Genomic DNA, 24,543 nt, shown 5'->3' with positions numbered 1-24,543 from the left:
CCAATTACAATTATTATTACATTTATTTATATCTTGCCTTTTTCCCAGACTGGGACTCAAGAGAAAATGGCACAGTTAAAATACAGAAAAATAAAAACACCTAAAAGATAATAAAAAGTAATTCAACTCAGAAGGGGTGCAGCTTCCCCCCCCACCACAACCTTCAGCTCTAGAAGAACATCTTTGGACTTTGGCCAGGCAGACAGATCTTCCACCAGTGGCTACCTGCACTCTAGGATGGCACCTCTGTTGATTGCATTTGTATCCCAGCATTTTCCTCCCAAGAATCCTTTGTTCTCTCCCTCCTCACTGAGAGCCAGGGTGGTGTAACGGTTAAAGAGTGTTGGACTATGACCTTGAAGAGACCAGGGTTCGAATCCCCACTCAGCCATAAAGCTCACCAGGTGACCTTTGGGATCAGTCACTGACTGCCTAATCTACTATACAGGGTTGTTGTGTGGAGTTCAAGTCCTTGCTCAGCCAAGAAACTCACTGGGAGACTGTGGGGGTCTGTCAATGCATCTCAACCTAACCTTCCTCACAGCATGTAATCCAGCTTGAGCTTGAAAGAAAAGGTGAGATATGCATGTGATAAATCCCCTCAATAGCAACAACCCTGTGAGATAAGATTATGCTGAGAGGCAGTGACTGGCCCTCAAGGACCCCAGGGAGCTTGGAGCGTTTAGATGAGAGCCTGGGGGCCCATTGTATGTTCCTGAGGTCGGGAGGGGGTCGGGACTGGCCCACACCATCCCATTGGGCCACCCACAGTTTTGTTGCCCAAGGGCTACCAGTTTCCTCAGAGAGGAAACAATGGTCTGCTCAATCTGGGTGGGCTGAGGGATGCCAAAGGCCTAAAGATCATGAGAAGAGCCTTGCTCAGCAATAGCCTTCTGCCAATGGCCCATCCGAATCCAGCATCCTGTTCTCACAGGGACCAAATGCCCCAAAGAGACTAGGAAGCTAGACAGACTGCCCCTGAACATGGATGTTCCTTAGGAGTGTAAGAAGAGCCTGATGGATCAAGCCACTGGCCTACTGAGTCCAGCATCCTTTCCTCACAGTGGCCAACTAGATGCTGAAATGGGAAACCCACAAGCAAGCCCTGAGAGCAAGAGCACACACACACCACCCGCAGTTTCCAGAAACTGGTATTCAGAAGCATGAATACCTTGAACTGTGGAGGCAGAACATAGCCATCATGGCTAGTAGCCATCAATAACTGTCTCTTCCTCCATGAATGTGTCCAATCCTGTTTTAAAGCCGTCCAAGTTGGTGGCTCTTACTACCTCCTGTGGGAAATATTTCCATAGATTTGCTAAGAAGTGCTTTATTTTACCTGCCTTGGATCTTCCTACAGTTAGCTCCTCCCAGGGAGTAAGTGTACATTTCTTTACTTGCCTCAAAACAGAATAAAACGGGGTGGTGGCATGACTTGGGCCAAGGTCTGACTGGGTGGCCACCTGGCCTCCTTCCTCTCTGCTGCTGCTGCTACGTTGGGTCCAGTGGTGGGCAAAGATGGGATGCCAAAGCTAGGAAGGACCACCCCCTCCCTCCGCCTTGAAGTCCTTTCTAAACAGGGCTCCATTGGACTTCCCTGAGCATTGTTCCCTTTCCCCCTTCTTCATTGGAGCACCCAGGATTCTGCTTCTCTTTGCTATGCAGGAAACACCCTCTGAGAACCTGCACTACAACTTCCTCTCTAGCTCCTATCTAGAAGCTACATAAACAGTGCTATAAATAGAGGCAGCCAGCAGCCTTTCCCTGGAGTTGCGGGAGTAGAGGAAAGGTTTGGGATCCCCCACTCTCACCATGCCAACAACAGAACTGCAAACTCAGGGATGTTTGCAGAAGGCTATTGCTGATGGATAATGCATAAAGAGATGTAAGGAGCCCACAAGAGGCATTTTTAGTCCAGTCTCCTGTAATGCAGGAGTTGCAAATAAGGAGAGGGAGGAGATTGTCCCAGTGTGCATCACTTCACACTTACCTGCCTCAATTCAGATTTGCCTTTTCCCTCCTTTTCTTTTATCCCCTCTTACCAGAAACCTTCTCTACCTCACAGCTCATTACATCTTACCCAGGTATTTTATGGCTGAAATGTACCATCCTTGGCTACTTTGAAATTATGGCCATGAGCATATTTGATATTCTGTAAATGTTTTCAGAAGCATGAAGTATTTTTAATTTAATTTTAATTTTTAATTTAATAAGAATAATTTTGATGCTTGCAAAGATGTAAAGTTGGTTGTGTAATAAACAGCAACTGCTCACTCCAGAGGGGAAAGCAGAGGCAGAAATCCTACAGGCCATTTACAAGGGCAGGATGAATATTTAAAGATTATAAAATTGTAGAGTCGGCTTCCTTGCTTGGAGATGGAGCAGGCTCCACTTTGTTTCTTAGGGAGCCCAGGCAGAGTAGCATGCAGGTCTTAGCCCTTTTCAGGAACCAGCGCACACTGGCGCAGAGGAGGCCCACAGTGCATACCAAAAATGCAGTTACAGCCAGATAGACCTTGTACGCATTGCGAGGGCAAAGCTGCCCAGCCTGTTCACCACTGATTTGAGTTGTGAAGCTTTCCTCCCCATTGCGGTAATAACACAGCGTCTCACCCAAGTCCAGCACGGAGGTGCCCAGGATTTGCAGCCACTTTCGCTCGCAGCAGCTGAAGGGGTTTCCAGCCACAGACAAAGCCCGGAGGCTCCTTCTTAGCTGCTTTGCTGCGGCTTCTTCTATGCTCTCCAGCTGGTTTCCTTGGATGTCCAGCTTCTCCAGCGGGGAGCAAAGCAAGCTGGGAGGGATGGCACTCAGGTCATTCCCTGACATGTCCAGGATGCTCAGGGACACCAGGCAAGGGAAATTCAGGCTGGCGGTCTTCATTCGGTTCCCTCTCAAAGAGAGCTCCTGCAAAGATGCTTCCAGACCCTCCAAAGCATAACTGGGCAGGACCAGGCCCTGGTTCTCTGACAGATCCAGGGAGGCCAAGGGCGTTCGGTGGAACAGGCATCCATGCACCAGCCCGAGGTTGTTCCCGCGTAAGCTGAGGTGCCTGAGCTGTGGAAGGCAGTGGAAGGCAGTACAGTCCTCTGTTTTGGCATGGAGGCACTCTCCCTTGGAGGAGTTCCTTGCTCGACAGAGCTGGATGCGGTTGAGGCCAAGGTCCATCACCTCCAGGTCAGGAAGCAGGTCGAAAAAATGTGGCGGCAAGTGGCTGATGGAGTTCCCTTGGAGGTCCAGCATCCGTACAGACAGTGAGGTTTGTTTTTGCCATGCCCTGTCGGCAATGGGACCTGGTGAACTGTGATTCGTGGGCAGCTCCACGGCAATGTCACTGAGGCAATTCCTCGCCAGGCTTAGAGTCCGAAGGGAAGCCAAACCACGAAGAAGCGCAACTGGGAATGATCCCAGGCGGTTGCTGCTGAGATTCAGGTCCATCAGTTTTGCAAAGCTCTGAGAGACATTCTGAGGCGTGACGTTCTGGCTCTTGTTAGCCCCTGTGGTGATGGCATTGTGGGAGAGGTTGAGGTACCAAAGCCGGTTCCTCCTGGGGAGCAGCGGGAGGGCATTCAGCCGGTTGTGGCTCAGGTCCAAGACATGGAGGTGGCAGGAGGCCTCTTCTCCTGCCCCGTCAAAGGACTCCAGTGCATTGTAGCTAAGGTTCAGGACTCGCAGCTGGGCTAGGCCAAAGCCTGTGATGCAGTGGAGGGAATTCATGGACAAGTCGAGGACCTCCAGGGCCCTGAGCTGGGACAAGGCCCCTTCCTCGATCTCAACAAGGGAGTTGCGCCTCAAGTGCAGTTCCCTCAGCCTGGGCACCCCCTGGAAGATGCCGTTTGCCAGACAGGTCAAGTGGTTCTCCGACAGGTCTAGCCACTCCAGAGCTGGGAGGTGGTGGATGTATGAGGCCACCATCTGGTTGTCTAAGCTGTTGGCTGAGACATCAAGGGCTGCCAGGCTCACCAGTGACAGGAAGGCGTCTCCATTGGAGAAATGGTCTCGGTGGAGTTGGTTCCCGGCTAGAATCAGGGAGCGAAGGCGGGCGAGGTGCCCCAGGGCTCCCCCGGACAGTGAGCGCAGGTGGTTGTATGACAGGTCCAGCTGCTCCAGCTGCTCCAAAGCAGATGTGTCATGGTCTGTCAGGTTTGAGATGGCGTTGTGGGAGAGGTCAATCTGCTTGATTTCATAGCTGAGTCCTTGCGGAAACGTGGTCAAGCCTCTGCCTCTGCAAGAGACAGAAATCCGGGTCTGGAGAGAGGAGTAAGAAGAAGGAAGTCAGACAAACATGAGAACATAAGAATAGCCCTGCTAGATCAGGCCAGTGATCCATCTAGTCCAGCATCCTGTTTTCACAGTGGTCAAATACCTCTGGACCTGGAAGTTCTAGAAGAGCATCAGAAGAGTCTTCTGAATCAGGCCAACGGTCCAACTAGTGCACCATCCTGTAGTTACAAGGACCAATCAGATGTCCCAAAGGCAAACCAGTAAGCAGAACCCAAGCACAAGAGCTCTCTCATTCATTCATTCATTCATTCATTCATTTCATTTTTATGCCCCTTTTCCACCCCCCAAAAAATCAAACTCAAAGTGACTTATAACAAAACTAATAGGAAAGTGCTTCAAAATCAAACAGTGCAAAGAGCATTTTCATAATAACTTAGCAAAACCATACAATAACAAATATAATAACACATAAAAAGCAACATTTCAGTCTTCTCCCTTCCTCTGGTTTCCAGCAACTGATGTTCAGAAGCACTGATGCTCTGATTGTAGAAGCAGAGCATAGCCATCAGGGCTAGCAGCCATTTTTATAAGAATTCTAAGGTCTCGAATATGGAATAAATGTTCATAAATGCACAAGGTAAACACACATACATAAGTATATAAACCACATGTCTGTAATAGTACAGGAGAGCAATCCTTGAAGCTATTTGGACTCTCCCAAAGGGACCTCAAATATTTCTCTGTAGTAGGAGGATGGGGAAAACTTTCCAATTGTCTTTTCACTTGCAAATCCCATTAACAAAACTGTCTGGAATCTAGGGGGCTTACCCCCTTCCTGCAAATCCAGTCTGGCAAGTTTCTGTTAAGCTGAGCGTTTGCTGTCAATAGGTGTAAACTAGTAAATAAGAGATTTAGGAACTAATCTATTTACCATTTCAAAGGAATGGCCCTGCTACTTGGACAATGTAATTCCCACTGCAGATAAATATTTGAGGTCCCTTTGGGAGAGTCAAAATGGCTTCTTTTAATCAAATTCATAGTTTTAATACAAAAGAACATAAAACGCAAACTCTGAGACCCTTAACACAATTTATAAATTTATTAAACACAATGGGTGGGGGAAGATTAGTTTCTAAATTGTATTCCATATTCCTTAATTTAACTTACGGATCTATGGAACCCCGTAAAAAGATACGGGAGCTGGATATTGTCAGACAGGTTGCAATAAACTCAGTACATATTGATGGCAAAATCTAATTTGGTACAATATTTTTGGGATTTAATTTTGACAGAGGTGAAAGCTCACCCTTGAGAGGGCTGTGTGTCCAATAGATTAGAGCAAGCCTAGGGAACCTGTGACTACAAATCCCATCAGTCTTGACCATTGGCCATGCTGGCTGTAGTCCAAGGACATCTGGAGGGCCATAGATGTCCCCAGCCCTGGATTAGAATCTCTTGACATATTCTAATATATACAGACCCAACCTCTGTATAAAAAAACTCCAATGAGTGGTTGGACTGGATGACTGTCCCCTTCCAACTCTACAATTCTATGATTCTAGGTGCCTTACCTTCCAGCAGGGCAGAAGTTTGGGGGTCTCCTTTTGGCGAGGCCATGCTCTCAGAAAAACAGGCAGCAGCACCCAAAACAGGAGGTGTACCTGGAGGAAGCCCATTGCAGCCTCTAAAAGCCACCCTGCAGTGCCTCTTCCACTGTCCCAAAGGAAGGAGGTTTGGTGTATAAATAGACCTGGGTGTCTGCAGGAAGATGATAAGGGTTGTGCATTTCTCAGGACCACAGAAGCCACAGACTAGGCACTGGGAGGCTTAATGGGGAGCAGTGGAAGAGTCCAGAAGGGAAAGCAAAACCAAGGAGGAACCTCAGAGGACCTGGGAGAGCCTCTTAGCCCCAAAGGGAAATCGGCTATTTGAGGGAAGGGAGTCCAAGAGATTTCTCAGGTAATCCCCCAGCTGGAAAACCCACTGGCTTCCAGGGTGGATTTTGCATCACTGGTAGAGCACCTAGAAGCACACAGAGGGATGGGAGTTTCTACCGATCCCCAAATCCAGCTTTTCTTTACATGTTGAGGCTCAGATGATTCCCTCAGGGCTGAATGTCCATCTGTGAAAATCATAGGATTTTAGGGTTGGAAGGAAGCTCTGAGGGCACCTAGCACAACCCCCTGCAATGCTGGAACCACAGCTAAACCATCCCTGACTGATGACCCACCAACCTCTGTATACTTCATCCTTCCTTTAACTTAATGGACCAGATCCTGACTGTTTTCAGGCTGGGGAGCAGAACCAGAGCCCATTTTGATGCATTTCAATGGCTATTTGTTTTAAAAGGTCCCTGGAATGCGTAAATATTCAGTGTAGTCTTACAACTTTCCAATCGTTGCATACTGAGGGCACAGTGGAAGAACACAGTGGAAGAACGTCCTGTGCGAGTGCCTAGAGTGGTGGTGGTGGCAGTCAACAGACTGAATCCTGACAATACAGAAGTACTTTGTCTGGGGACAGGGGGCAGGTGGGGGGCATATTCCTTGGTTCTGAACGGGGTAACTGTGCCCCTGAAGGACCAGGTGTGATACCTGGGGGTCATTTTGGACTCACAGCTGTCCATGGAGGCACTGGCCAATTCTGTGTTCAGGGCAGCTGTTTACCAGCTCCATCTGGTACGCAGGCTGAGACCCTACCTGCCCACAGACTGTCTCACCAGAGTGGTGCATGCTCTAGTTATCTCCCTCTTGGACTACTGCAATGCGCTCTACGTGGGGCTACCTTTGAAGGTGACCCGTAAACTACAACTGATCCAAAATGCAGCTGAGAGACTGGGAGTGGCTGCTGGGACCATGTAACATTGGTCCAAAGGATCTTCACTGGCTCTCAGTACATTTCCGAGCACAATTCAAAGTGTTGGTGCTGATCTTTAAAGCCTTAAACAGCCTCGGCCCAGTATACCTGAAGCAGCGTCTCCACCCCCATTGCTCAGCCTGGACACTGAGATCCTCCTCCGAGGGTCTGCTGGTGGTTCCCTCACTGCAAGAAGTGAAGTTACAGGGAACCAGGCAGAGGGCCTTCTCGGTAGTCGCAATCCATACACACTGCCCAGGCTTGCTCCCTGGAGAGCAGTTTGACTTCACCCCTGGAGGTGCACTCCATTGTCTCTCCAGACAGATGGACACCAACAACCTTAGGCTCCTGGGGGGGGGGGAGGATGGAGTATGAATGCAAAAACAAATACATAATCTCTACGTTTGTAGGATCTTCACTTTCCAAGAGGGTGCCCCCACCCCGTTTCACTCCCTCCCAGGTCACTTCAATCCACACCCCGTCTGGGCTGCGTTCCAATCCTTCGCACATTTTTCCCGGGAGCACCACGCTCGCGGGAGGAAGCGGAGACGCACCCCCTCTAGTGGGCCAAGGAGGAATTGCAGTAGCGTCGACGAAGTGGCCCGACGGCAAAAGTTGCCTACGGCAAGGCTGGCGACCCTCCCAGTCGCCACCTGGGCCTGGTGACCGCCCATTGCGTCGGGGAGCAGCCCTTTTAAGAGGCCTCTGCGCCCTTCCGCGGCCTTTCTTTCCGCCAGCCATGCGCTGCTCCTGGATGGGGCTTGCCCTTCTGCTTCCCAGCCTTGGCCTCTGCGCCGCCATCCAGTGGTTGTGAGTCCCTTTGGGGTGGGTAGGTGGGTTGGGGTGAGGGGGTTCCTGGCAGGGGTGCGTCTTCTCTGTCCCCAAGCCCAGCGGGGGACGAAGGAATGCCTCACCAGCCCGCTCTGCAGGGTTCAGGGAAGCCCCGACGACGATGCCAGCTCCCAGGGATTTCCCTCCACACCAGCCCGCCTTGCAAACACAGCCCAGGACCCAATGGGTTATCCAGTCCAAACCCTCTACCCCCCCCGCTTCGCATGCCCGCAATGCGAGAATCACAGCTGAAATCGCCCTGGCAGATGGCCGTCCAACCTCTGCTTCAAAACCTCCAAGGAAGGGGAGAGGCCGCTGCACTCCGAGGCCATAGAAACGCAGAATTGCAGAGATGGAAGGGAGTAGCCCAATCCAGCACAAGGCAGCAACCAGGGCTAAAGAACCCCTGGCAGATGGCACAGCCCCTCCAATGTCAGCCAGCCTTGCAGGATCAACACAAAGCCTCTCTGATGCCTCCTTTATGCCCCCCACCTAGGTTTCTAAAGGCGGCAGCGCCATCTGCAGGGAGCTTCCCTCGCCATCCTACCCCCAGGGACTGGGGAGGTTCCCTGACGCCACCCACAGATGGGTAGAGTGACCACTTGTGGGTCCGTTGCGGGCAGTGGAAACCAGGTGTCTTCTACAGGTGTCATGACAGCTCTCATTCTTTTTCTCTCTCACCCCCGCTTCAGGAGCCTGGCAGCCAATGGGACGCAAGTGGCCTGGGATAACCCCCAGGACTGCCGCCTTCTAGCATCGGACGCCCTCGCCCGGCTATGCCGGAGGCACCTGGAGGCGATGCCCAGCCTGGTGGAAGCAGCACGCCAGACCAAGGCTGTCTGCCAACAGACCTTTGCCAGCTCCCGGTGGAACTGCTCGTCCGTCGAGGGGGCGCCTCACTTGGCCCCAGACCTACAGAGGGGTAATGATCAACCTTTGTTCCATCTTCGTCCCTTTCTCTGAGGAAAGCACCCATGGCTGGATCCAGCCTCCTTTGCCCAGGTGGGAACGTGGGCCACTTAGAGAGTTCCCCCTCCCCAGTTAGAATCATAGAATTGGTTGGAAGGGACCCCAGGGGTCATCTAATTCAACCCCCTTCAAGGTTCCATAAGAGCCCTACTGGATCAGGTCAAGGGCCACCCAGTCCCACATTCTGTTCTCATACTGACTGACCTGATGCCCATTATAGGAAGCCTACAACCTGAGCACAAGCGAAACTCTTCCCCTCCAGAAACAGGGGTTCAGAACCATTTCTGTGGTATCAGAACATAGCCATTGTGGCTAGCTGCCTTGATAGCCCTCTTCTCCCTGAATTTGACCAATCCTCTTTTAGAGCCATCCAGTTTAGTGGTCATTACTGCTTCCTGCTGCGGGTGGCGCTGTGGGTTAAACCACAGAGCCTAGGACTTGCCGATCAGAAGGTCAGTGGTTCGAATCCCTGCGACGGGGTGAGCTCCCGTTGCTCGGTCCCAGCTCCTGCCAACCTAGCAGTTTGAAAGCATGTCAAAGTGCAAGTAGATAATAGGTACCGCTCTGGCGGGAAGGTAAACGGCGTTTCCGTGCGCTGCTCTAGTTTGCCAGAAGCGGCTTGGTTATGCTGGCCACATCACCCAGAAGCTGTACGCTGGCTCCCTTGGCCAATAAAGCGAGATGAACGCCACAACCCCAGAGTCGGTCACGACTGGACCTAACGGTCAGGGGTCCCTTTACCTTTACCTTACTGCTTCCTGCAGGAGTGAGTTCCATAGTTTTAACTAATATGTCCTTCCTTTTATCTGTCCTCAATCATGCACCACTTCAGCTTCATTGGAGGTCCACAAGTTTGAGAGAGGGAGGAAAACATTCTTCCATGTCATGCCTAATTTTCAAAACTTTTGCTACATCTCCTCTTTGGTAGCCTTTGCTGCCTCCTAGCAATTTAATTAAGATAATAAATAATACTTGCCTCTTTCCATTTTCTCCATGCTGTGCATTGCTTTATAAAACAAATTTCATTGACTCTTTTTCTTGCAGGCACCAGGGAGTCCGCCTTTGTTTACGCCCTGGCATCTTCCGCCGCCAGCCACTCCATTGCCCGGGCCTGTGCTTCTGGGCAGGTCCCTTTCTGCTTCTGTGGCTCCACTCCTTCTGAGACACCCCACCCCAGCTTTCAGTGGGGTGGCTGTGGGGACAATCTCCCCTTCGGACTCCAGCTGGGCTCTGCCTTTGTTGACGGCCCCATGAAGTTCAGCAAGGCGGGGAGGCAGATCTCCAGGGTCCTAAACCTCCATAACAATGCAGTGGGCCGGCAGGTGAGTAGGGTCATTCCTGCACTGCAGGGGGTTGGGCTAGATGACCCCTGGGTCCCTGATTTTATTATCTGGTACTGGAGAATCCAGGTGAGAGAATTGTGGGTGCAGGAGGTTCAATTCTCCCCACTCGGGTGCCTGACAGTCTCTTATCTTTCCGCCTCCTCCTCTCCCAGGTCCTGTCAGACTCCTTGGAGACTATGTGCAAGTGCCATGGGGTGTCTGGATCTTGCACTCTCAAGACCTGCTGGAAAGGCTTGCGGGATTTAGCCACTATTGGCTCAGAGCTCAAATCCAAGTACCTGGAGGCCACGCAGGTGATGCCTTGGCTTGTGGGCAGCAGAAGGCAGCTGGCACCCAGAGGAGGCAGGCTCCGGCCCCTGAAGGCAGATGAACTGGCCTACCTTGTACATTCCCCCACTTACTGTCTGAAGAACCCCAAGCTGGGCTCCTTGGGGACTCAGGATAGGTGAGTAAATCCTTGCATGATACATACAGAAGCCTTGATTCCCGAACCCAGAACCTCTGTCATCCCACTGCCAGTGCAGGGGGTTGGTTTAGTTGGAGATCCCTTTCATCACTATGATTCTTTGATTTTGCTTTGTTTTTGTTGGGCTGTCGGCCAAATCTGACAGGGCTTTTCTCATGTTCTTATGGAACCAACGGGCCCAGAAGCAGTCTGCCTAGATTCCTAGGCTGTTAGGGGTGTTTGGCTACTGTGAAAAGAGAATGTTGGGCGGGATTAGTCCCTTTTGGCCTGATCCGGCAGCCAGGCTCTCTTCTCAGATTCTTATGTTCTCTCACGCCCCAACAGGCCTTGCAACAAGACTTCAGCGGGCAGTGGCGGGTGCCGCCTCCTCTGCTGCGGCCGGGGCTACAACACATATGCAGAGAGGGTGGAGGAGAAGTGCCGCTGCAGATACCATTGGTGCTGCTATGTGACCTGCAAGAAGTGCCAGCGGGTGGTTGAAAAACACGTCTGCAAGTGACCAGAGGCTGGGCCCCCGAGTTAAGCTATACGTCTTTCCAACGAGAGGGTTCATATACAGAGAGATAAACAGATATATTTATATATATAATTTTATATATAATTATATATATTTAAAAAATAGTAATTTAACTTTAATTTTTTCCCAAATTTCTTTTAGCTTTAAAATCACAGTTAACTTTTTATAAACTACAGTATTTCATTTACTTTTTTCAGCAATAGCATCTAATTTTATTTCTTCTCATAATTTTTTTTTATTCATTTTCATTTTTCAACTGTTTAACATGGTGGCATTGAGATATATCTTATTACAGCATGTGACATGTGACAATTGCATAAAAATAAAAGTAGAACTACAACCAACACTCAGATAAATGTTTCTGATTATATTATAAAAGTTGTGTCAAAGTATATATACCAAAATTATTACAGTTGTTACAGAAATAATATTTAATTTTAAGAATGTTGTGGCTCATCATTCTTTTAAGTAATGAAGTATCAGTATTTATCAAACAATGAGGTTCTGCTAAGGTTCAAAACAAAACAATTGACTTTAGGTCAAGCTTGTGACGCCCAATATAACAGCTTTGATGCTCCAAAGATATTTTCACTATGTGTTCATCTTGTCTTGTGAGCTCACAATATTAACAATACTAGTTTGACCAATCTTCTGTCTGTTTAAGCCTGTTTTAAAATCTTTATTTGCTCTTCTGGAGTAATGCAGGAGAACTCCAGATGAACAAATATCTAGCCATTTATTACAATTTTTAACAACCCAAAAGTGCAGTAGCAAGCAAGCAATTAAACAATAAATAATAATTTATCTTTTTAAAAAATGGCCTTTATTATACCACTGTTAACAGCCCTCTTTGCATTGCAGGGGGTTGGACTAGATGGCCCTTGGAGTCCCTTCCCACGCTACAATGCGATGATTTTTCAGAGGCTTTTCAACAGAGGTCGGCTGTCAGTCAGTCAGGGATTCCTTTTGCTGCAATTCCTGCATTTCAGGGAGAGGGTTGGACTAGGTGACCATTGAGGTCCCTTCCAACTCTACAGTTCTCTGAATCTGGGCAGTCAAGAGGAGGTTCTTGATCAGATCCGACTCATTTATCATCTGCAAGCTTCTTACAAACAATTAGCCAAAGCAGGCTGGGTTTGCCAAGGCTAAAATCTCACCGGACTGACCTTCTCTCTTGTCAATCAGCTTACTGGTTTAGGAGATTTCGCTGGTGTGATTTGTCAAATGTATCCTTCAATCAGAAAACTGATTTTAAAAAACGGCTTAGAGCTTTTCCACATCTTTCAGAATTCCAGAACAGTAGAGTTGGAAGGGACCCCTAAGGGTCATCAAATCCAACTCCCTTTGATCAGTGATGTAGATGAAGGTGCAAAGGGGATCCTCATCAACTGGCAGAGGGCACAGCTGTCACCTGGAACCAATGCATCATTTTCAAGAAAGAATGCATTTCAACTTCTGCTGTTTTCTCCAAGTTTGATATGTTAAATTTTGGGCAGTTTTGATATCTTTTTCTTAAAAAACAAAACAAAACTTTTCAAGGGATATAAAATTGGCTTGATTTGTTTTAGATTTGGGGGTATATTAACACCTAAATATCATGTGGGCAAATAGACCTCAAATTCCCACTTGGCCATGGAGCCTACTGGGTGACCTTTGGCCAGTTGCTGCTCTCAATATGTCCTACATCACAGGGTTGTTGTGGGGGTTAAATGAGATTATGGTGCAAATGCATATGCAGCCAAGAACACCAGCAACTTAATGTTTTCATTTCTATCTTTCTAGATTCCTAAAATCCAATAAAATATAAAAATAATAACAAATGATTAATACCAATAACAGCAACAATGAATAATAAAAATGAACAACAGAAGTGAGAACAAGCACAGTGATTAATACCATAATAATGTCCATACCAACAATAATGTCCATCATTATTGTTATGGAAAAATTAATGAAATACCACTTTTAACAGTGAAACCTGAGCTGAAAAAGAATGGAGAGCAATACAGGAGCCATTCTTAACCCCTAGCCAACCTCAAGACTCCTCCAGTCACATAGCAGGAAATTCTTCCTGAGCCTCCCCTCTGTGAAACTGGTTTAACAAGTATTGATAACTGTCCAAGCAGACTTGTCAAAGGAGCAGATATCTATCTGCATGAATGAAACAGGTCATTGATAACGGATTCTGGAGTCAAGGTATTCCCCATTTCAAAAGGATCTATCAGACAGACCAGGAAGGGCAATTATCAGGTATTGTTGGGCATCTTGATTGGCAGACTTGCAAATATGTTGGAGAAACATGAACCCTGAGCATGATCGGATTTACATGGACAACCCGTTTTGCGATGCATCAGTGGCGTTTTTGGAGTGGTCTTTCTGTGACAGAGGAAGGTACCACCCAAGGGTTAAAAAATTGTAACATGCTTTTGTTCTGGATTCCCTCACCTTGCAAGGGCTGCCGGATTTGGGGGGGGGGGATGTCTCTGTTGCAACAGGTCGGTAAAGATCAACCGCTGGCCTTCCTTTTTGTTGTCTCATTGTGTTATCATTTCCTTGATGGGGGCAGGGCAGTAAAAGCGTAACCCCAATTTCCCCCATAACATCGTCATCAATAGTAATAAGTAATGCAATGATGATGAACCGGGAGCGGAACAAGTGCCAGGACCCCGCCCCCCAGCCCCCCTTTCTCTGGAACCCTCCTATCAGCTGACACAACAGCCCTGCAGGGTAGTCCCTACCCTCTCCCACCCCGCCATTGGCTCCTCCGCTTGCTGAGGGGAAGGCGGGGCCCGCAAAGCGAGGAGGCGGTGCCGCTCCGGGGGGCGGGGAAATAGCCCCAAACCAAGATGGCGCCGGCTGTCACTTCTGCTGCCCTCCTTCAGCATGGCGCCGCCGTCTTCAGCGGTACGATGTCGCCGCTTCCGCCCGAACCCTCTCTTCCTCCTTCCGCCGGTGGAACCCGTGGGCGTCACGGCGCCCACTGCAGGCCCTCGTTAAAGATGGCGGCACCTCCTTCAGCCGCAAGACGGTACCACTTCCGTCCGCTCCTTTCCCTCCACATCCGCCTCTCCCATGATGGCGGCGAGCACAACTACGGAGGAGCCGCTTCGGCTGTCGGAGCTGCTGGAGTCCGGCTGGCGACTGCTGGAGGAGGTGGAGGATGGCAGCGCCGCGGAACCTTCGTCGGGGGCGCCCGCTGTGCAGCGGAAGGTGCAGCGCGGGATCGGCCTCCTGGAACGCGCCGCCAGCGCCGTCGCCGAGCTCCAGCTCTTCAGGTGCCGTAGAGCATGTGCAGAGGGCGCCACATGTACACCCCATGGGGGGGGCTGTCCATGGCTCACAGTCTACCTCGGGATGGCAGCGCCTGCCCGATGACCTTTAGAAACCGGCAGTGCTGCAGTCCAATCTTCAGCTTGTGGCTCCAGAGGCACTCTGCTCCTCGCCGCCACAAGCTTTTGCTTGGGCTGGATCTCACCCCTTCACAATAGAAGAGGGAGGTGGCCACCCCCACCATGCATTCTCTGCTCAGATCCTGACATTTCATAGACAGTTTTTCCCAATTTATGGAATAAAAGCTTTTTGATTTGGTTCTTCTATTGCTTTTCCCTGTTTTTAAAATAGTTCAGCAAATAGTGCCTGAGATTCTTAGCATTGGGCAAAAGACTCCTATGTTGCCCTGGGTTGGACAAGTTGACCCTCATGGTCCCTTCCAACTCTACAGTTATATAATTCTAAGAGCCTGGCTGCTGGATCAGGCCAATCGCCCATCTAGTTCTGCATCTTGTTCTCACAGTGGCCCACAGGGGCAAAACTAGGATTTATTTTGCCCAGGTCAAAGACCCAGTTTGGCACCCCAACACGCATTTGTGTACACACACACAGAGGCTGGGAGCCTCAATGGCCACCCTGTGTAGGCTTCACTGAGGGCTACCTAAGCCATTGTGACTAGTAGCCATTCATAGCCCTCTCCTCTTCCATGAACCTGTCCTCTTGTAAAGCCATCTGTGTTCCGCTGCGGTAGGGAACTCCACGAATTAGCTATGTGCTGTGTGAAGAAGGACTTTGAAAAAATTGTCCATGCATTCTAGTTTTATGAGAGAAGTGAGGTTACAGGGAACCAGACAGAGGGCCTTCTCGGTAGTGGCGCCCACCCTGTGGAACACCCTCCTTTCAGATGTGAAGGAAATAAGGAGCTATCCTATCTTTAAAATACATCCAAAGGCAGCCCTGTTTAGGGAAGTTTATTATTATTATTATTTAAATTTTTATTAGTTTCAATTCCTTATACCACATCAGACATTGAAACAACAAACGAGACATACAAGACACACACACACAAAATAATAATAAAAATACATACAAAAATAGTACAAAAGAAAAAAGAAACATTACATAACATGAGACACCAACAGATTAACTTACAGTAACTAAATAACTAAATCACACAACATTAATTGACTTCCCTTCAGCTCGGCTTTGGAATGTGTTATAAAGATTTTTCCTATCTGCAGTTTTATTTCCTTAAAGCTCTTTACGTCACAAGCGTTATATCGAGCCTACTGTGATTTTTAGATTTTTTACCTCTGTTTCAATGTATGCCATAAATTTGTTCCATTCATTATTGAACTTTATACCTTTTTGGTTTCTTATTTTCTGTGTCATTTTTGCCAATTCTATATAATCAAATAATTTGGATTGCCACTCGTTTATAGTTGGGATTTTTGATGTTTTCCAATTTTGCGCTATTAGGATTCTAGCAGCCACCGTTGCATATAAGAAAAGTGTTTGATCTTCCTTTTTGATTTCTTCTCCAATTATCCCCAGAAGGAAGGCCTTGGGTTTTTTTGTGAAGGTATATTTGAAGATTTTTTTTAGTTCATTGTAAACAGATTCCCAAAACTTTCTGATTACCTCACACGACCACCACATATGATAAAAATCGCCCTCCTTGATCCTACATTTCCAGCATGATTTATCTCCGGTTTTGTACATTTTTTCCAATTTTACAGGCGTGATGTACCACCTGTACATCATTTTATACATATTCTCTCTGAGTGTTGTACATGCGGAGAATCTCATACCTTTATTCCATAGTGTCTTCCATTTATCAAACTCGATGTTGTAACCAACGTCCATTGCCCATCTCACCATTACCTCCTTTATTTCTTCATCTTTGGTGTTCCATTCAAGCAACTAGCTGTACATTTTCGATAGTAGTTTTGATTTGCTTTCTAATATTTCTATCTGGAATCTAGATTTTTTCTCATTCATCCCATTCTTTTTATCTTCAGTCCATATAGCATTAATTTGGTGAAATTGGATCCAACCTGTCAATTTGTTCTTTATCTCTTCATATGGCCTAATCCTCCATCCATTTTCTGTTTTTACTAGCAAATCTTCATAGGTCCATCTTTCTCCTTCAATGTTTTTTTTTTATTATTGTTAAAATATTGATTGGTGATAACCACCAAGGGGTATTTTTTTCCAATAGTTTCTTGTTTCTCTCCCACACTTCTAATAATGGCCCTCTAATAATGTGATTAGAAAATCCTTTGTGGACCTTTCCCTTATTACGCCATAGATAAGCGTGCCAACCAAATCTTATATTGAATCCTTCTAAATCTAACATCTGTATTTTTGATGACAATCCAATCCTTAACCCAACAGAGGCACGAGGCTTCATAATACAGCTTCAAATTTGGAACCGCAAATCCTCCCCTATCTCTTTGATCTGTGAGTAATTTGAATCTAATTCTTGGCCTTTTTCCTTGCCAAATAAATTTAGAGAGTACTTTCTGCCAATCTAAATACTGAGGTTCCCCTAATTATCGGTATATTTTGGAATAAGAACAGCAATTTCGGTAATAAACTCATCTTAATTGCCGCCATTCTTCCCGACCAAGAGAGTTTTGTTCTGTTCCAAGTATCCAAGTCCTTCCTTATTTCTTTCCATGTGGTTGTGTAGTTATCTTCCATTAAATTTATATTCTTCATCGTTAGCCAAATTCCAAGGTATTTTACCTTTTTTAGTTACTTTAATTCCAGTCTGTAATTCGAGATGGTTTTTTTACCTCTTCTTTCATATTTTTAGTCACCATTTTAGTTTTTGTTCTATTTAATTTGAAGCCGGATAGCTTTCCGAATTCTTCTAACAAACCTAACACTTTACCGACACTTTCTTTTGGGTCATCCAACGACAACATAAGGTCATCGGCATATGCTTTCAGTTTATATTCTTTCACTCCAATTCTTATTCCGCATATTTCTGAAGTTTTCCTTATCTTATTTGTAATTATTTCTAACATCATAATAAACAAAAGAGGTGACAGAGGGCACCCCTGTCTTGTACCCTTCGAAATTTCAAAGGATTCTGTTAAGTTATTATTGATAATTAGTTTAGCACTTTGTTATGAGTAAATTGCTTTTATTCCTTCCAAGAATGTGCCCTCTATCCCTGTCATTTCCAAACATTTTATTAGAAAACGCCAGGATACATTGTCAAAAGCCTTTTCGGCGTCAATGAACATTAATACCGCGGGAATTTCATTTTTGCATTCTAGGTATTCAATAATGTTTATTATATGTCTTACGTTGTCTTTTATTTGCCTATTAGGTAAAAAACCAGCCTGGTCATTATGGATAAGATTGACTAAGCACTTTTTAAGTCAACTCGCCATTACGTCTGCAAAGATCTTATAATCATTATTCAATAATGAAATCGGTCTGTAGTTCTTAATATTAAGTTTATCCGAGTCAGATTTCGGTATCAGCGTGATGTATGCCTCTTTCCAGGACGCTGGTATTCTTCCTCCTCTTAAGATCTCATTCATTACTTCACAAAGCACCGGTGTTAAAAGTTCTTCTAGGACTTTATAATACTTGGCCGATAAGCCATCTGGCCCCGGGGCTTTCCCCAGTTTCATCTTCTTTATCGCCTCCTGAATTTCCTCTGCTTTTATGGTTTTTTTAATAGACTTTTTTCCTCCTCTGATATACTGTTGATTCTATTTTCTTCCAGATATTTTCCTATTTCTATTGCACCTTCTTCTTCTCTTTTGTATAGATTTTCATAAAATTTAAGGAAGCTCTTTTTTATTTCATTAGGGTCCTCCAAGATTTGTTCTTCTACTTTAACTTTATTGATGATATTTTGTTTTCTCCTTTTTCTCAATTGCCACGCCAGGAATTTTCCAGTTTTCTTTGCAGATTCGAAGAATTTTTGTTTCATTAATTCCCCATTCTACCTCTTGATTTATTAATATTGAGTATTGTGCTTGTAACATCTTATACAATTGCTTATTACTTTCATCATTCGGTTTCTCTATCAGGTTCTTTTCACATTCTCTTAATAGGGTAATTAACTCTTCTTTTTTTTTGTTCTCTCACCTTTTTTCTTTGACTATTTTGTTGTATCAGAAAACCTCTTAACACTGCCTTACTGGCATCCCAGACTATATCCATATTTGTCTCTTTATTGATATTTAAATCAAAGTAGTCTTTCAAGGTAGTTTTAGCCTTTTCAATCACTTCTTCTTTTTCAAATAAATAGTCGTTCATTCTCCATCTGTACATACCCTGGGTCTTCCAATTTAAATGTAACATTATTGAGCTATGGTCAGATAGTGTTCTGGGTTGTATCTCACATTTCGACACTCTTATTGTTAATTCTCTTGATATCCAAATCTGATCCAGCCTGCCCCAGCTCTGGTGTGGCTCTGAAAAGTGAGTGAATTGTTTTGTCATGGAAGTTTAGGGAAGTTTTTAATATTTAATGCTGTACTGTTTTTAACACTTGATTGGGAGCTGCCCAGAGTGGCTGGGGAAACTCAGCCAGATGGGTGGGGTATAAATAATAAATTATTATTATTATTATTATTATTATTATTATTATTATGAGAGAGGGAGGGAAACTGGTGGTGGACTCCCCTCCATTGGAGGTTTTTTCTGCAGAGCTTGGCCAGATTCTCTAGCTCTAATTCCAGCATTGCAGCAGGGCTGAACTAGATGGCCCTTGGGGCATCTCTTCCAACTCTATGATTTTTACTCTGCTCTCTCCTTTCAGCCACAACGAAGAGCTGGAGGAGATCTCCTCAGCCGATCTGAAGTTCATGCTGGTCCCTGCTCTGTTGGCGGCCCTCGTCTTGAAGCAGGTCAACCCCAGCAAGCGCCTGGAGCATGTACAGAGGGCCCGTGCTGGCTTCATGGACTTCCTGAAGGTCTGCAAAGACTATGGGATTGGGCGCTTCCAACTCCCACGGGAGGTGGAGGTGGAGGTGGAGAGCGGGGATGAAAGTGAGTCCTCCGGTAGCAACATCAACTCTGTTCTGGGGACTGATCAGCAGACGGCTATCCTTGCCATGGCATCCAACAGGCAGGCGAAGATCGAAAGGTGAGTGGGGAGGCCTTCCTGGAAAATGGGTGGCAAATGTCAGTTTCAAGTCATTTTGATTTTAAATATTTTCAGTTACTATGATACCTTTTTGGTAATATTTAAATTCTGGTATGTTTCAGAATAAACAATAATTAAATTAAGCCAGAAATAAAACAATAATTTCATTGGAAAAACCATAATTATAAAATAATGCAGTGGGTTGAATACCTAAACTTAAGACAGCAGTTTAGAAAACAGGCTCAAAGAAGCTGTTTTGTAAAACAGGGAAAGCAAAGTGCTCAAATTTAAAATAGACAGGAACATAAATGTTTTTCAAAGCCTTATCCCTTGAATCCGGGAAGACACCTCAGGGATCATCCGGTCCAGCCCCCAGCAAAGCAGGAATCCTTGACAAATGCCTTTCCAACCTATCTTTAGAGTTAGAAGGGAGAGTCATCTAGGCCAACCCCTCCATGTCCTTTCCCCAAACAGATATAAGCAGAAGAAGGAGCTCGAGAACCAGCTGGCCACCCTGAAGCCCTTCATCGACGGTGGCCAGGCAGAGGAGGAGCAGATCCGGGAGTTCTACTTGCTCCAGATCAAGAAGTGGATTAGCACAAGCCTGGAGGAAATCGAGAGCATTGATCAGGAAGTCGCTATCCTCATTCGGCGGGATGCCTTGAAACAGGTAGGGTGGTGGGACATGGGGAGGGGACCGCCCTCTCTGCCTTTGTGGGGTCTGAAAGCACTTCAGGCATTGCAGCGGGTTGGACTAGATGCCCCTTGGGATCTGTTCCTGCTCTTCAATTCCTGCTCTACAAGGGGAAGATAGCATCTGAGTGGTCCCCTGCGGTTGTGGTGGTAGCGATGTGACCCCTTACATGTGAAAAACATGGGAGCCCTCTGTCAGAATACCACTTCCCACCCCACAGAGGTGCTACAGAAGCCCTGGAGCAGCCTGGGCTCCCCAGATGTCCTTTGACCACACCCATGAAGACATAAGAAGAGCCCTGCTGGATCAGGCCAGGGGCCCATCTTGCCCAGCATCCCATCACAGCGGCCACCCAGATGTCTGCTACGGGAAGCCTGCAAGCAGGACCTAGACATAAGAGAAGATAAGAAGAACCTTCTGGATCAGGCCAATGGCCCATCTAGTCCAGCCTCCTCTTCTCACAGGGGCCAACTAGGTGCCCCAAAGGGAACCCATGCAAACAGACTCAGAGCACAAGAGTAGCATTGCAGCCTCTGAATGTGCAGGCAGGGCAGAGCCATTGTGGCTCTTAGCCATCGACAGCCCTCTCCTCCGTGAATTTCCCTAATCCTGTTCTAAAGATTGGTGGCCATCACTGCCTCTTATGGAAGCGAGTTCCACAGTTTAACTTTGCGCTGAATACCAGTTGCTGGAAGCTGCAGGAGGGGAGAGTTCTGTAATGCTTGTGTCCTGCTTGCCGGCTTCCCTTTGGCACCTGGTTGGCTGGGTGAGATGGCCAGCTCCTCTTACAGGGCCCTGTGTACAGAACAGCCACCTCTTCCAGATCCGGCCAGAAGCAGGGCAGGGCAGATAGTTGAATGTTGCAGCTTTGGTAAATTGTATCTAGGAACATAGGAAGCTGCCTTATACTGTGTCAGACCCTTGCTCCGTTCAACTCAGTACCACCAACACTGACTGGCAGCAGTGGCTTCCAGCCCTACCTGCAGAAGGCGATGGGACTGAACCCAGGACCTTTTGCTTGCAAGGCAAATTCTCCACCACTGACCTATGGTCCTTCCCCACTTGGGAGAATCTGAGGTGACCTGTGGGCAGCAGAATCCGTCACCTGTCACTGGGTGGGTGTCATGGGGTGGGGTCCTTCAGTTGGCTGTGGAGGGTAGAATGTGTCTTTTGGATTGTGTGCTGAAATAGGTTTTTTATCCTCTCTAGGGTACAGGGACGCAGCCTCCACGCCCGCTTGGGCCTCCGTTGAAGCCCTTCATCCTGACCCGGGATACTGCCCAGGCAAAGTATGGGTGCTCTGCTCTTTTCAGGGGGGGCATTCGGGGGGGCTGGCTCCTTCCAGGTGTGTGATGCTGGTTACGATTCCTGCATTGCAGGGGGTTGGACTGGATGACACTTGGGGCCCCCTCCAGCTCTACGATTCTGCAGAGGTGGGGAACCTATGAGGATGGTCCGTTCTCAGAGGCTGATGGACCCAATGGGTTTCCAGATGGCTCTGGGGGATTTTTCCAGCTAACCTCTAGGTTAGATTGATGCAATGCATTCTACATAGGGCTTCCTCTGAAGACAGTTCAGAAACTTCAGCTGGTACAGAACTTGGCTGCCAGGTTGCTCACCAGGGCAAGATGGTTTGAGCATAATGCACCAATCCTGGCCTGACTGCACTGGCTGCCCATTAGCTTCCGGGCCCAATTCAAAGTGCTGGTTTTAACTTATAAAGCCTTAAATGCCTTGGGACCACAGTCCTTCAAGGACCACCTCTCTCCATAGGAACATACCTGCACCCTCCAGTCACCATCTGAGGCCCTTCTTTGCATGCCTCATGTGGCAACATGAAAACAGGCCTTTTCTACAGTGGCTCCCCGTTTGTGGAGGTCCGCCTGGTGTTTTCATTATACATCTTTAAGTGCTAGGCGACATCCAATGTCCTTTTAAATGTGCTGTTGTGGTGGAGGGATTGGTTTGCTTTTGTTATTGTTTTAATTATGTATTTTGTGTTTGTTTATATTGTAATTTTATGTATGTTTGTGTTGTGAACCACTCTGCACTCTACAGATGAAGGGCTGTATACAAATTTTAATAATAATAAACACAATAATAAACAACTGATTCTATGAATAATGGTGATGATGTTGGCAATAACAAAAACAACCACAATCTTCCTTCACTGAATATTTCAAAGTGAAATTTGGATGACTGCCTTTCATGTATTCTTGAACTGTGATTCATGCATTGACTCTCAGGGACACCTTCCAACTCTACAGTTCTATGATTCTGTAAGTGACAAATATGTATCCAGGAATACCCTGTAGCTCCGCACTTCTTTCTTCAGAGGTAGGGCAGTTCCATCCTAGACCTGTCTCCCAAACATGGGAACCCCTCAGCCAAAGAGACTCCCATCTTGCTAGGACTAGAGCACAGCTCTGCTCCACCACTGCGCTGAATGATTAAATGATAAAAATGTTCATTCCTTTCTTATAGGGTGTTTGGCGCTGGCTACCCAAGCCTGGCCACGATGACAGTGGATGACTGGTATGAGCAGCATCGAAAGCAAGGAGCCCTTCCTGATCAGGGCATATCACAAGCGGCCTCAGGTATTTATTCGGAGCAGGGGTGTGGGGGAAGGATGCCTCTTGTAATGGTGAGAGAGTAGGGCCCGGGAGAGACAGGGTTCAAATCCCCACTTGGCTGTGAAGCTCCCTGGGTGTGACTGTGGCGACCAGTCACTGCCTCTCAGTATCACCTACCTGGCAGGGTTGTTGTGGGGATGAAATGCAGATGAAGAGAGAACTGTGTATGCCACCTTGAGATCCTGGAAGAACAAAGGTGGGACAGAATTGCGATAAATAAGTTGTGTCTATGAGCAGCATAGACTGGAAATCCCCCACTCTGAATAGCTTTGTTTCATTTGTTTATTGATTGATTGATTGATTTGATTTGATAAAAATACAAGATAAAAGCACATATAAGTAGTTAGAACAGAAACAACAAAACAATGCCCCCCTTCCCACAAACACATTTAAAAGGCTGAAGAATATTAATTAGCCAAAGCCCTGATTAATGTCTCCCCTGCAATGTCTCCCCGCTGCCTTCCAGCAGCAGCAGATAACAGTAGGCTGAAGATTTAGAATAGTAGAATTGGAAGGAACTCCATGGGGTCCTCTAGTCCAACCCCCTGCGATGCAGGAAAGAATCCCTGTGCACCCACCCTCTGTTTAAAATCCTACAGTGTAAGAGAACTGTTGTGGTTGTTCATGGAATCACAGAACTGTTGGGTTGAAAAGAACCCAGAAAGGTAATATAGTCCAACACCCTGCAATGCAGGAATCATAGTGCATTCATAGTTTTCCTCCCTACTGTGCTCTCAGTCTGGTTTTACCCTTTTTTGGTCCTGCAGCAGCTGCAGAAAAGCAGCAGGAAGAAGAGAAAGCGGAGGAGAAGGATGACGATGAAGCTTTGCGCAAAGCCCGGGAGTGGGATGAGTGGAAGGAACTTCACCCCAGGGGCTACGGCAACCGCAAGAACATGGGCTGACCAAGTGCCTCCTCGAGAGGAGGAGCCTGTGACCCGAGCACCCTCCACAAGAACCAGAGGATTGAGCCCCCCACCCTGCGGACCCCTCTCTCTCCAGAGGAGAAGGTTTTCAAAAAGAGAAGGTTTTTTGTGTTGGGGGGCTTGTGTCAGGTTCCCCTGGCCAGGAATCTGGAAGTAGTGAAAGCATCTTCCCCCAGATGGACAATCCCTATGGAGAAGTTGGTTATCCTTGTTTCCTAAAGGAGTCCTCAGCAAGCTGAGTGGATAAGCCTTATGGAGTTAACTCGTAGTTGCTGTAACTTATTCTTTCTGTATTTAAATAAAGTAACATGAAATGCCTTCCTCAGTTTATCACTTAAGCGGGGGGGGGGAGGTTTTCTTGAAGTGAATCAAACAAACAAACAAACAAACAAACATACAATAAAAATAAGAGAAAGGCAAAAGAGCAGAATGGTATATATAGGAGAGACTCAATTGCAGGAGGTTGGACTAGATGGCTTTTGGGGATACCTACCAACTGATTCTGTAACCAGTTAAAGAGTGTTGAAGTGCACACAGTTCTCTTGCCTGGTTGCTGGAAGGAGGATTCAGAGTAATTGTTCCCAATCTCCATGAGACCTCACTGAGCTTTGGGCATACAGCTGCTGTTTAGTCAGAAAGCTCCAGCCCTCTGGTGTTTGATAAGAACATGAGAATATTAGAAGAACCTGCAGGATCAG

At 46.9% G+C, this 24,543-nt stretch overlaps 3 protein-coding genes across 3 annotated transcripts; 2 read left to right on the top strand and 1 right to left on the bottom strand.

The window, feature by feature from the left end:
• Positions 1–2,214: 2,214 nt before the first annotated feature.
• LOC128406641 (transforming growth factor beta activator LRRC32-like) lies at positions 2,215–4,270 on the bottom strand (the record flags this gene model as incomplete). Its single annotated transcript, XM_053374182.1, has 1 exon — positions 2,215–4,270. A coding segment is annotated over one exon (1,929 nt), but the record flags the coding sequence as incomplete, so codon positions are not given.
• A 3,394-nt stretch (positions 4,271–7,664) lies between these two features.
• Positions 7,665–11,698, top strand: LOC128406645 (protein Wnt-11b-like). Its single transcript, XM_053374189.1, has 5 exons — positions 7,665–7,888; positions 8,602–8,831; positions 9,923–10,200; positions 10,374–10,666; positions 11,012–11,698. Exons 1-5 carry the CDS (start codon positions 7,818–7,820, stop codon positions 11,184–11,186), a joined length of 1,047 nt encoding a protein of 348 aa, XP_053230164.1. The 5' UTR covers positions 7,665–7,817; the 3' UTR covers positions 11,187–11,698.
• Positions 11,699–14,250: 2,552 nt separating this feature from the next.
• On the top strand, positions 14,251–24,163 carry IGBP1 (immunoglobulin binding protein 1). The gene is made up of 6 exons (XM_053374188.1): positions 14,251–14,479; positions 19,267–19,593; positions 20,068–20,263; positions 21,497–21,576; positions 22,772–22,884; positions 23,688–24,163. Exons 1-6 carry the CDS (start codon positions 14,277–14,279, stop codon positions 23,822–23,824), a joined length of 1,056 nt encoding a protein of 351 aa, XP_053230163.1. The 5' UTR covers positions 14,251–14,276; the 3' UTR covers positions 23,825–24,163.
• Positions 24,164–24,543: the final 380 nt, after the last annotated feature.

The sequence above is a fragment of the Podarcis raffonei genome, chromosome Z, assembly GCF_027172205.1.
Source record: "Podarcis raffonei isolate rPodRaf1 chromosome Z, rPodRaf1.pri, whole genome shotgun sequence".
NCBI lineage: Eukaryota > Metazoa > Chordata > Lepidosauria > Squamata > Lacertidae > Podarcis > Podarcis raffonei.
Note: the sequence above shows the minus strand (reverse complement) of the source record. Positions and strands in the feature narration are given on the sequence as shown.

What these genes read in the sequence shown, in the direction of transcription:
- IGBP1 (XM_053374188.1), top strand. Translation starts at nt 14,277, where the DNA reads ATGATGGCGGCGAGCACAACTACGGAGGAGCCGCTTCGGCTGTCGGAG. An exon ending in GCCGAGCTCCAGCTCTTCAG is followed by an intron (nt 14,480 to 19,266) that starts GTGCCGTAGAGC and finishes CTCTCCTTTCAG; the next exon opens with CCACAACGAAGAGCTGGAGG. An exon ending in CGGGATACTGCCCAGGCAAA is followed by an intron (nt 21,577 to 22,771) that starts GTATGGGTGCTC and finishes CCTTTCTTATAG; the next exon opens with GGTGTTTGGCGCTGGCTACC.
- LOC128406645 (XM_053374189.1), top strand. Translation starts at nt 7,818, where the DNA reads ATGCGCTGCTCCTGGATGGGGCTTGCCCTTCTGCTTCCCAGCCTTGGC. An exon ending in GGCCCCAGACCTACAGAGGG is followed by an intron (nt 8,832 to 9,922) that starts GTAATGATCAAC and finishes TTTTTCTTGCAG; the next exon opens with GCACCAGGGAGTCCGCCTTT. An exon ending in TCCTTGGGGACTCAGGATAG is followed by an intron (nt 10,667 to 11,011) that starts GTGAGTAAATCC and finishes ACGCCCCAACAG; the next exon opens with GCCTTGCAACAAGACTTCAG.